The sequence below is a fragment of the Sebastes umbrosus genome, chromosome 9 (genome assembly GCF_015220745.1).
Source record: "Sebastes umbrosus isolate fSebUmb1 chromosome 9, fSebUmb1.pri, whole genome shotgun sequence".
Taxonomy (NCBI): domain Eukaryota; kingdom Metazoa; phylum Chordata; class Actinopteri; order Perciformes; family Sebastidae; genus Sebastes; species Sebastes umbrosus.
In genome coordinates this window covers 14,980,643-14,992,741 of record NC_051277.1, presented here as the reverse complement: position 1 = coordinate 14,992,741, position 12,099 = coordinate 14,980,643, and the positions used below count along the sequence as shown (strand labels likewise).

The 12,099-nt window shown below is 42.2% G+C and overlaps 4 protein-coding genes across 6 annotated transcripts in view; 1 reads left to right on the top strand and 3 right to left on the bottom strand.

Annotated features, from left to right (window-relative positions):
- The window catches only part of LOC119494180 (fibroblast growth factor 18-like), a 247,537-nt gene that overhangs the window by 163,795 nt on the left and 71,643 nt on the right, over positions 1 to 12,099 (top strand). The window lies entirely within an intron of this gene.
- On the bottom strand, positions 73 to 4,529 carry LOC119494914 (protocadherin beta-16-like). Its single transcript, XM_037781143.1, has 3 exons — positions 3,519 to 4,529; positions 614 to 3,004; positions 73 to 318 (listed from the first exon to the last, which is right to left on the bottom strand). Exons 1-3 carry the CDS (start codon positions 4,527 to 4,529, stop codon positions 214 to 216), a joined length of 3,507 nt encoding a protein of 1,168 aa, XP_037637071.1. The 3' UTR covers positions 73 to 213.
- On the bottom strand, positions 5,939 to 8,987 carry LOC119494159 (protocadherin beta-16-like). Its single transcript, XM_037779826.1, has one exon. The coding sequence runs from the start codon at positions 8,811 to 8,813 to the stop codon at positions 6,243 to 6,245; it is 2,571 nt and encodes an 856-aa protein (XP_037635754.1). The 5' UTR covers positions 8,814 to 8,987; the 3' UTR covers positions 5,939 to 6,242.
- On the bottom strand, positions 9,137 to 12,097 carry LOC119494162 (protocadherin alpha-C2-like). The gene has a single exon (XM_037779829.1). It carries the CDS (start codon positions 11,715 to 11,717, stop codon positions 9,252 to 9,254), a length of 2,466 nt encoding a protein of 821 aa, XP_037635757.1. The 5' UTR covers positions 11,718 to 12,097; the 3' UTR covers positions 9,137 to 9,251.

The following is a 12,099-nucleotide window of genomic DNA, read 5'->3' as shown; positions in this document are numbered from 1 at the left end:
CGATCTGCCCTGATGACAACGATTCACTGTCATGACGTTCATGTGCTGGCATTTTACTAACAAAACAGCGCCACCTTATAGGTTTTATGAGACTCTTTTAACTGCTTATAAGATTATATACTTTAAGGAAAAGTTTATTGGCGTCAAAGTGAGTTTAAATTCAGTATCCCTGACAAGATTAATCAGATTTATTTACACTATTCAATAGATTAATTATTGAAGCATAACGACCTCAAAAATTCGATAGTGTAAAACGAAATGCCACTCAATATTGATAAATGATAAATATAAAAACAAATGTGCAAATTGGATTCTTACCTGCAGAGTGGAAGCTGCAGAGTTTTTTTTTTTGGACTCTCTTAGATAATAGGAATAACATGTATGAATTTTAAAAATGTCCTTAGTTCCCCTTTAATGGGCACAATTACATGTTAACTTGTGTTATGGTTCAATTTAAGCTTAGTAACTTAAAGTAAGTAAAGAGGAGAGTAAGATTCTATAGCGCTGCTATGACCAGAAAGACATGACTGCAATAGTCACTTGCGAGTGGACTTGATGGATATCCGTGAAGTACATGTGGTTGTAACTCGTGTTAAATAGATATGTTTCCTACCTGCAGAGTTGAAGCTGCTGAGCCACTAGTGTCTGTCAGTCCTGTGCCTCTTGGTAAACTGGACACGATGTATCTGGAGCCCTTTGGCACAGGCTGTCTCACCACCATCTTTCCTTTCCTGGTCTCTGCTAGAAACAGACTGTACCAGTAGGCATCGTTGGAGACCAGAGTGGAATCTGCGATGGTGGAGTTCCTCTCACTGATCACACTGTTCCTGCAGGGAGGAGCCGCTTTGCTGGGCTTGGGTTTCTGACACTTGAGCACGATGGTGACCAGTATGGTGATGAGCAGGAGAAATGACACCGAGCCCAGACCGATGACCAGATACAGGTTGAGGTCTGAGAAGATGTCATATTCTAGAGGCACCTCAGTCATGTCAGAGTAGGCCTTAACGGCGGTCTCCACTGTGGACAGCTTGATGGTGACTGTAGCAGAGAGAGCGGGCTCCCCATTGTCCTTGGCAACAACAACCAGTCTCTGGTGACGTGGATCTCTGTAACTGAACATCCTCATAGTCCGGATCTCTCCGTTGTACTGGTCCAGACTGAACAAGGTGGCGTCAGTCACCTGCAGAAACTGGTAGGTAATCCGAGAGTTGTGCACCGAGTCGGTGTCCAAGGCTATCACCTTGGAAACCAGAGAGCCTTTATCGGTGGATCTGGGGATCTTCTCCTCCACCACTGAGCCGTGCGCGCGCCACGGAGAGACAATAACCGGAGCGTTGTCGTTCTGGTCCACAATGATGATGTGGACCGTCACGTTACTGCTGAGTGGAGGAGAGCCAGAGTCTCTGGCCTCGATGTGGAAAAGAAACTCCTTCTCGATCTCATAGTCAAAAGTTTTTAGTGCGTAAAGATTGCCGTTCTCTGGATTGATGGAGAACAGCATGGACATGGAGGTGTTGGCTATCTCCTTCTCTAGGATGAAATAAACTAGATACTGGTTTTCATGGAGGTCAGGGTCAAACGCAGTGAGTGAACTGAGCAAGGCTCCAGGTGCGTTATTCTCCATTACACGTATAGTATAAAATGACTGAGGGAACTGTGGAACATTGTCATTAACATCCAGCAGCTCTAACGTCATAGTTTCATTGTCAGATAAAGGAGGAGAACCTCTGTCTGTCACAGTGAACGTGACGTCATATTCTGGAACCTTCTCACGGTCTAATGGTTCTGACACTACTAATTCATAATAGTTATCAGAGGACTCCCTCAGTTTGAAAGGCATATTATCTGGAATGTGAAGATCAACCACTCCATTGTCTCCTGAGTCTTTATCACTGACACTAACTACAGCTATCACTGTGTCTAATTCTATGTTTTCATTGACTGGACTCTGAAATGATCTAATAGATATTTCTGGGTGGTTGTCATTCATGTCTTCAACCAGAATTTTAACAGTACATTGACTTGATAAACTATTGTCTCCTTTATCAGTTGCTATAACTTCCATATCATAAATCCTGAAATCCTCATAGTTTAACATTCCTTTAACAGTAATTTCACCAGTGGAAGGATTCAGATTAAATGTTTCCTGTGTTTTCTCTGATGTATATAAACTATATGAATATGTTATATCAGAATTTGATCCCTCATCTAAATCTGTTGCATTAAGATGAACAACAAGACTTCCAATAGGAGAATTTTCTATTATTTTTATGTTATAACTCAATTTGTCAAAAGTTGGAGCATTGTCATTTGTGTCCAAAACGCGAACAATAACACTTGCAGTGCCAGATCGAGCAGGTGTGCCTCCATCTACAGCTGTGAGTATTAAATTATGAACAGCCTGCTGCTCTCTGTCTAAGGCCTTTGTTAAGATTAATTCGGCAAACTTTGACCCATCTCTTCCAGTCTGAACTTCAATATTAAAATGGTCACTTTCACTCAGATGGTACGTTTTCACTGAATTGCTTCCAACATCAGGATCAACTGCATTACTGAGAGAGAATCTCTCTCCTTTTGGCGTTGCTTCAGATATATCTAAATGTATGACGTCTCTTCGAAATTGAGGGGCGTTGTCGTTCATATCCAAAATTTCTACTTCTATAATAAATATGCGTACTGGGTTTTCTAGTATTACTTCCAGTTTGAGATAACAAGACGCTGAAGACTTGGTAGGACAAATGTTTTCCCTGTCAATCTTGTCAACAATATACAGTTCACCAGTCTCTTTGTTCACATCCAGATATTTCTTATTTTCAATGATGTCCAGACGCATCTTCCTCTGATTCAGTGTTTTAACATCCAGGCTGAGATCGGTAGCAAGATTAGCAACAACAGATCCTTCTTTCATCTCCTCCGGTATTGAATAATGAGTCACTGAAGTCGATATGTTGTGAACGAAGGAAAAAAGAACAAGAACAGCGAGCAGCACATACCTTTTCCAAGACTGCATTGTTACAAAGGACCCCATTGTTGTGTGCTGGTTCACCGCACTTCAAGCGATAAAACGTACGTTTCCAGTAATATTGAATATTGCTGTTACAGCCTTGATACCGAACATATCCACACAATTTTAATCCCGAGGTTGTTTCTGCATTATAAAAAGGACGATCGCGTTTTCGGAGCGGAGTTTCAGCACCACGGAGCTGTCCGGTTGTTTCACGATCTGCCCTGATGACAGCGATTCACTGTCATGACGTTCATGTGCTGGCATTTTACTAACAAAACAGCGCCACCTTTTAGCCGTTTTGAGATACTTTTATTTGCTTATAAGATGATGTACTTCAATTATTAGTTTATTGGTATCAATGTGAATTTAAATTGAGTACTGCTGATTGAGACATTATTTATTAGATTAATTGATGAAGCGTAATGACCCCAAAAAACTACAATATCAAACGAAACGTCACTCAATATTGATAAATAATAAATATAAAACAATATTGACATTGGACTCTTACCTGCAGAGTGGATGCTGCAGAGCCACTAGTGTCTGTCAGTCCTGTGCCTCTTGGTAAACTGGACACGATGTATCTGGAGCCCTTTGGCACTGGCTGTCTCACCACCATCTTTCCTTTCCTGGTCTCTGCTAGAAACAGACTGTACCAGTAGGCATCGTTGGAGACCAGAGTGGAATCTGCGATGGTGGAGTTCCTCTCACTGATCACACTGTTCCTGCAGGGAGGAGCCGCTTTGCTGGGCTTGGGTTTCTGACACTTGAGCACGATGGTGACCAGTATGGTGATGAGCAGGAGAAATGACACCGAGCCCAGACCGATGACCAGATACAGGTTGAGGTCTGAGAAGATGTCATATTCTAGAGGCACCTCAGTCATGTCAGAGTAGGCCTTAACGGCGGTCTCCACTGTGGACAGCTTGATGGTGACTGTAGCAGAGAGAGCGGGCTCCCCATTGTCCTTGGCAATAACAACCAGTCTCTGGTGGCGTGGATCTCTGTAACTGAACATCCTCATAGTCCGGATCTCTCCGTTGTACTGGTCCAGACTGAACAAGGTGGCGTCAGTCACCTGTAGAAACTGGTAGGTAATCCGAGAGTTGTGCACCGAGTCGGTGTCCAAGGCTATCACCTTGGCAACCAGAGAGCCTTTATCGGTGGATCTGGGGATCTTCTCCTCCACCACTGAGCCGTGCGCGCGCCACGGAGAGACAATAACCGGAGCGTTGTCGTTCTGGTCCACAATGATGATGTGGACCGTCACGTTACTGCTGAGTGGAGGAGAGCCAGAGTCTCTGGCCTCGATGTGGAAAAGAAACTCCTTCTCGATCTCATAGTCAAAAGTTTTTAGTGCGTAAAGATTGCCGTTCTCTGGATTGATGGAGAACAGCATGGACATGGAGGTGTTGGCTATCTCCTTCTCTAGGATGAAATAAACTAGATACTGGTTTTCATGGAGGTCAGGGTCAAACGCAGTGAGTGAACTGAGCAAGGCTCCAGGTGCGTTATTCTCCATTACACGTATAGTATAAAATGACTGAGGGAACTGTGGAACATTGTCATTAACATCCAGCAGCTCTAACGTCATAGTTTCATTGTCAGATAAAGGAGGAGAACCTCTGTCCGTCACAGTGAACGTGACGTCATATTCTGGAACCTTCTCACGGTCTAATGGCTCTGACACTACTAATTCATAATAGTTATCAGAGGATTCCCTCAGCTTGAAAGGCATATTATCTGGAATGTGAAGATCAACCACTCCATTGTCTCCAGAGTCTTTATCACTGACACTAACTACAGCTATCACTGTGTCTAATTCTATGTTTTCATTGACTGGACTCTGAAATGATCTAATAGAAATTTCTGGGTGGTTGTCGTTCATGTCTTCAACCAGAATCTTAACAGTACATTGACTTGATAAACTATTGGCTCCTTTATCAGTTGCTATAACTTCCATATCATAAATCCTGAAATCCTCATAGTTTAACATTCCTTTAACAGTAATTTCACCAGTTGAAGGATTCAGATTAAATGTTTCCTGTGTTTTCTCTGACGTATATAAACTATATGAATATGTTATATCAGAATTTGATCCCTCGTCTAAATCTGTTGCATTGAGATGAACAACAAGGCTTCCGATGGGAGAATTTTCCATTATCTCTATGTTATAACTGACTTTGTCAAAAGTAGGAGCATTATCATTTGTGTCCAAAACCCGAACAATAACACTTGCAGTGCCAGATCGAGCAGGTGTGCCTCCATCTACAGCTGTGAGTATTAAATTATGAACAGCCTGCTGCTCTCTGTCTAAAGCCTTTGTTAAGATTAATTCAGCAAACTTTGACCCATCTCTTCCAGTCTGAACTTCAATATTAAAATGTTCACTTTCACTCAGATGGTACGTTTTTACTGAATTGCTTCCAACATCAGGATCAACTGCATTACTGAGAGAGAATCTCTCTCCTTTTGGCGTTGCTTCAGATATATCTAAATGTATGACGTCTCTTCGAAATTGAGGGGCGTTGTCGTTCATATCCAAAATTTCTACTTCTATATTAAATATGCGTACTGGGTTTTCTAGTATTGCTTCCAGTTTGAGATAGCAAGACGACTTTGCAAGACAAATATTTTCCCTGTCAATCTTCTCAACAATATACAGTTCGCCAGTCTCTTTGTTCACATCCAGATATTTCTTATTTGTAGTTATGTCCAGACGCATCTTCCTCTGATTCAGTGTTTTAACATCCAGGCTGAGATCGGTAGCAAGATTAGCGACAACAGATCCTTCTTTCATCTCCTCCGGTATTGAATAATGAGTCATTGATGTCGATATGTTGTGAACGAAGGAAAAAAGAACAATAGCGAGGAGCACGTACCTTTTACAAGACTGCATTGTTACAAAGGACCCCATTGTTGTGTGCTGGTTCACCGCAGTTCAGCCAATATGATGTACGTTCCAGTGTTATTCAAATCTTCATTTTCATTTACGGACGTGATTTCAAGCATATTCATATAAATTGAATTCCAATGATATATCACCGCACAAAAAGGGCGATCGCGTTTTCGGCGTTTCGTTTCAGCACCACGGAGCTGTCCGCTTTCCTCTATCTGCCCTACTGACAACGAATCACAGTCATGGCAGTCTTTGCCTGTTTTTTTCTTAAGAGAACAGCGCCACCTTTTGCATTTTGAAACGATTTGTGTTTAACATTAAGCATAAAAATGTATTTTAGAGCTCACATGTGGATTTAAACTTTCCTATTTTGTGCAGATACTGCTTAAAAGAATCATTAAGCTGAACATTTGTAATGTCAAAATATCTATGATGGGAAATAAAATGTTGATTAATGATAAATTCAAAACCAAATGCACATTGGATTCTTACCTGCAGGGTGGAAGCTGCTGAGCCACTAGTGTCTGTCAGTCCTGTGCCTCTTGGTAAACTGGACACGATGTATCTGGAGCCCTTTGGCACAGGCTGTCTCACCACCATCTTTCCTTTCCTGGTCTCTGCTAGAAACAGACTGTACCAGTAGGCATCGTTGGAGACCAGAGTGGAATCTGCGATGGTGGAGTTCCTCTCACTGATCACACTGTTCCTGCAGGGAGGAGCCGCTTTGCTGGGCTTGGGTTTCTGACACTTGAGCACGATGGTGACCAGTATGGTGATGAGCAGGAGAAATGACACCGAGCCCAGACCGATGACCAGATACAGGTTGAGGTCTGAGAAGATGTCATATTCTAGAGGCACCTCAGTCATGTCAGAGTAGGCCTTAACGGCGGTCTCCACTGTGGACAGCTTGATGGTGACTGTAGCAGAGAGAGCGGGCTCCCCATTGTCCTTGGCAACAACAACCAGTCTCTGGTGGCGTGGATCTCTGTAACTGAACATCCTCATAGTCCGGATCTCTCCGTTGTACTGGTCCAGACTGAACAAGGTGGCGTCAGTCACCTGTAGAAACTGGTAGGTAATCCGTGAGTTGTGCACCGAGTCGGTGTCCAAGGCTATCACCTTGGAAACCAGAGAGCCTTTATCGGTGGATCTGGGGATCTTCTCCTCCACCACTGAGCCGTGCGCGCGCCACGGAGAGACAATAACCGGAGCGTTGTCGTTCTGGTCCACAATGATGATGTGGACCGTCACGTTACTGCTGAGTGGAGGAGAGCCAGAGTCTCTGGCCTCGATGTGGAAAAGAAACTCCTTCTCGATCTCATAGTCAAAAGTTTTTAGTGCGTAAAGATTGCCGTTCTCTGGATTGATGGAGAACAGCATGGACATGGAGGTGTTGGCTATCTCCTTCTCTAGGATGAAATAAACTAGATACTGGTTTTCATGGAGGTCAGGGTCAAACGCAGTGAGTGAACTGAGCAAGGCTCCAGGTGCGTTATTCTCCATTACACGTATAGTATAAAATGACTGAGGGAACTGTGGAACATTGTCATTAACATCCAGCAGCTCTAACGTCATAGTTTCATTGTCAGATAAAGGAGGAGAACCTCTGTCTGTCACAGTGAACGTGACGTCATATTCTGGAACCTTCTCACGGTCTAATGGCTCTGACACTACTAATTCATAATGGTTATCAGAGGATTCCCTCAGTTTGAAAGGCATATTATCTGGAATATGAAGATCAACCACTCCATTGTCTCCAGAGTCTTTATCACTGACACTAACTACAGCTATCACTGTGTCTAATTCTATGTTTTCATTGACTGGACTCTGAAATGATTTAATAGATATTTCTGGGTGGTTGTCGTTCATGTCTTCAACTAAAATTTTAACAGTACATTGACTTGATAAACTATTGGCTCCTTTATCAGTTACTATAACTTCCATATCATAAATCCTGAAATCCTCATAGTTTAACATTCCTTTAACAGTAATTTCACCAGTGGAAGGATTCAGATTAAATGTTTCTTGTGTCTTTTCTGACGTATATAAACTATATGAATATGTTATATCAGAATTTGATCCCTCATCTAAGTCTGTTGCATTGAGATGAACAACAAGGCTTCCGATGGGTGAATTTTCCATTATTTTTATGTCGTAGTTTGTTTTGTCAAAAGCAGGTGCGTTATCATTTGTGTCGGAAACATGAACAATAACACTTGCAGTGCCAGAACGAGCAGGTGTGCCTCCATCTACAGCTGTGAGTATTAAATTATGAACAGCCTGCTGCTCTCTGTCTAAAGCCTTTGTTAAGATTAATTCGGCAAACTTCGTTCCTTCTCTTCCAGTCTGAAGTTCAATATTAAAATGTTCACTTTCACTCAGATGGTACGTTTTCACTGAATTGCTTCCAACATCTGGATCAACTGCATTACTGAGAGAGAATCTCTCTCCTTTTGGCGTTGCTTCAGATATATCTAAATGTATGGCGTCTCTGCGAAATTGAGGGGCGTTGTCGTTCATATCTAAAATTTCTACTTCTATATTAAAAATTCGTAAAGGATTTTCTAATGTAGCTTCCAGTCTGAGATAACAAGACGCTGAGGACTTGGTATTGCAAATGTTTTCCCTGTCAATCTTCTCAACAATATACAGTTCACCAGTCTCTTTGTTCACATCCAGATATTTCTTATTTTCAATGATGTCCAGACGCATCTTCCTCTGATTCAGTGTTGTAACATCCAGGCTGAGATCGGTAGCAAGATTAGCGACAACAGATCCTTCTTTCATCTCCTCCGGTATTGAATAATGAGACACTGAAGTCGATATGTTGTGAACGAAGGAAAAAAGAACAAGAATCGCGAGCAGCACGTACCTTTTACAAGACTGCATTGTTACAAAGGACCCCATTGTTGTGTGCTGGTTCACCGCAGTTCAGTCAATATGATGTACGTTTCCAGTTATATTGAATTTTGCTGTAACGACCTTGATCCCGAACATATTCACATCATTTTAATCCCGAGGTTGTTCCTGCATTATAAAAAGGACGAGCGCGTTTCGGAGCGGAGTTTCAGCACCACGGAGCTCTCCGGTTGTTTCACGATTAGACCTGATGACGACGATTCACTGTCATGACGTTCAAGAGCTGGCATTTTACTAACAAAACAGCGCCACCTTTTAGGTTTCATGAGATACTTTTATTTGCTTATAAGATGATGTACTTCAATTATTAGTTTATTGGTATCAATGTGAATTTAAATTGAGTACTGCTGATTGAGACACTATTTATTAGATTAATTGATGAAGCGTAATGACCCCAAAAAACTACAATATCAAACGAAACGTCACTCAATATTGATAAATAATAAGTATAAAACAATATTGACATTGGACTCTTACCTGCAGGGTGGAAGCTGCTGAGCCACTAGTGTCTGTCAGTCCTGTGCCTCTTGGTAAACTGGACACGATGTATCTGGAGCCCTTTGGCACAGGCTGTCTCACCACCATCTTTCCTTTCCTGGTCTCTGCTAGAAACAGACTGTACCAGTAGGCATCGTTGGAGACCAGAGTGGAATCTGCGATGGTGGAGTTCCTCTCACTGGTCAAACTGTTCCTGCAGGGAGGAGCCGCTTTGCTGGGCTTGGGTTTCTGACACTTGAGCACGATGGTGACCAGTATGGTGATGAGCAGGAGAAATGACACCGAGCCCAGACCGATGACCAGATACAGGTTGAGGTCTGAGAAGATGTCATATTCTAGAGGCACCTCAGTCATGTCAGAGTAGGCCTTAACGGCGGTCTCCACTGTGGACAGCTTGATAGTGACTGTAGCAGAGAGAGCGGGCTCCCCATTGTCCTTGGCAATAACAACCAGTCTCTGGTGACGTGGATCTCTGTAACTGAACATCCTCATAGTCCGGATCTCTCCGTTGTACTGGTCCAGACTGAACAAGGTGGCGTCAGTCACCTGTAGAAACTGGTAGGTAATCCGAGAGTTGTGCACCGAGTCGGTGTCCAAGGCTATCACCTTGGCAACCAGAGAGCCTTTATCGGTGGATCTGGGGATCTTCTCCTCCACCACTGAGCCGTGCGCGCGCCACGGAGAGACAATAACCGGAGCGTTGTCGTTCTGGTCCACAATGATGATGTGGACCGTCACGTTACTGCTGAGTGGAGGAGAGCCAGAGTCTCTGGCCTCGATGTGGAAAAGAAACTCCTTCTCGATCTCATAGTCAAAAGTTTTTAGTGCGTAAAGATTGCCGTTCTCTGGATTGATGGAGAACAGCATGGACATGGAGGTGTTGGCTATCTCCTTCTCTAGGATGAAATAAACTAGATACTGGTTTTCATGGAGATCAGGGTCAAACGCAGTGAGTGAACTGAGCAAGGCTCCAGGTGCGTTATTCTCCATTACACGTATATTATAAAATGACTGAGGGAACTGTGGAACATTGTCATTAACATCCAGCAGCTCTAACGTCATAGTTTCATTGTCAGATAAAGGAGGAGAACCTCTGTCTGTCACAGTGAACGTGACGTCATATTCTGGAACCTTCTCACGGTCTAATGGTTCTGACACTACTAATTCATAATAGTTATCAGAGGATTCCCTCAGCTTGAAAGGCATATTATCTGGAATGTGAAGATCAACCACTCCATTGTCTCCTGAGTCTTTATCACTGACACTAACTACAGCTATCACTGTGTTTAATTCTATGTTTTCATTGACTGGACTCTGAAATGATCTAATAGATATTTCTGGATGGTTGTCATTCATGTCTTCAACCAGAATTTTAACAGTACATTGACTTGATAAACTATTGACTCCTTTATCAGTTGCTATAACTTCCATATCATAAATCTTGAAATCCTCATAGTTTAACATTCCTTTAACAGTAATTTCACCAGTGGAAGGATTCAGATTAAATGTTTCCTGTGTTTTCTCTGACGTATATAAACTATATGAATATGTTATATCAGAATTTGATCCCTCATCTAAGTCTGTTGCATTGAGATGAACAACAAGGTTTCCAATGGGAGAATTTTCCATTATATTTATGTTATAGCTGACTTTGTCAAAAGTAGGAGCATTATCATTTGTGTCCAAAACCCGAACAATAACACTTGCAGTGCCAGATCGAGCAGGTGTGCCTCCATCTACAGCTGTGAGTATTAAATTATGAACAGCCTGCTGCTCTCTGTCTAAAGCCTTTGTTAAGATTAATTCAGCAAACTTTGACCCATCTCTTCCAGTCTGCAGTTCAATATTAAAATGTTCACTTTCACTCAGATGGTACGTTTTAACTGAATTGCTTCCAACATCAGGATCAACTGCATTACTGAGAGAGAATCTCTCTCCTTTTGGCGTTGCTTCAGATATATCTAAATGTATGGCGTCTCTTCGAAATTGAGGGGCGTTGTCGTTCATATCCAAAATTTCTACTTCTATATTAAAAATTCGTAGTGGATTTTCTAGTGTCACTTCCAGTTTGAGATAGCAAGACGCCGAGGACTTGGTTGTGCAAATGTATTCCCTGTCAATCTTCTCAACAATATACAGTTCACCAGTCTCTTTGTTCACATCCAGATATTTCTTATTTGCAATAATGTCCAGACGCATCTTCCTCTGATTCAGTGTTTTAACATCCAGGCTGAGATCAGTAGCAAGATTAGCAACAACAGATCCTTCTTTCATCTCCTCCGGTATTGAATAATGAGTCACTGATGTCGATATGTTGTGAACGAAGGAAAAAAGAACAAGAACAGCGAGCAGCACGTACCTTTTATATGACTGCATTGTTACAAAGGACCCCATTGTTGTGTGATGGTTCACCGCAGTTCACCCGATAAAACGTACGTTTCCAGTAATATTGAATTATGCTGTAACGTCCTTGATCCAGAACATATTCACACAATTTTAATCCCGAGGTTGTTTCGGCGTTATAAAAAGGATGAGCGCGTTTTCGGAGCGGAGTTTCAGCACCACGGAGCTGTCCGGTTGTTTCACGATCTGCCCTGATGACAGCGATTCACTGTCATGACGTTCATGTGCTGGCATTTTACTAACAAAACAGCGCCACCTTTTAGGTTTTATGAGACACTTATATCTATTTATAAGATTGTGTACTTCAAGGATTCGTTTATTAGTGTCAATGTGAGTTTAAATTGAGTATTGTTGACAAGAATAATCAGAGTTA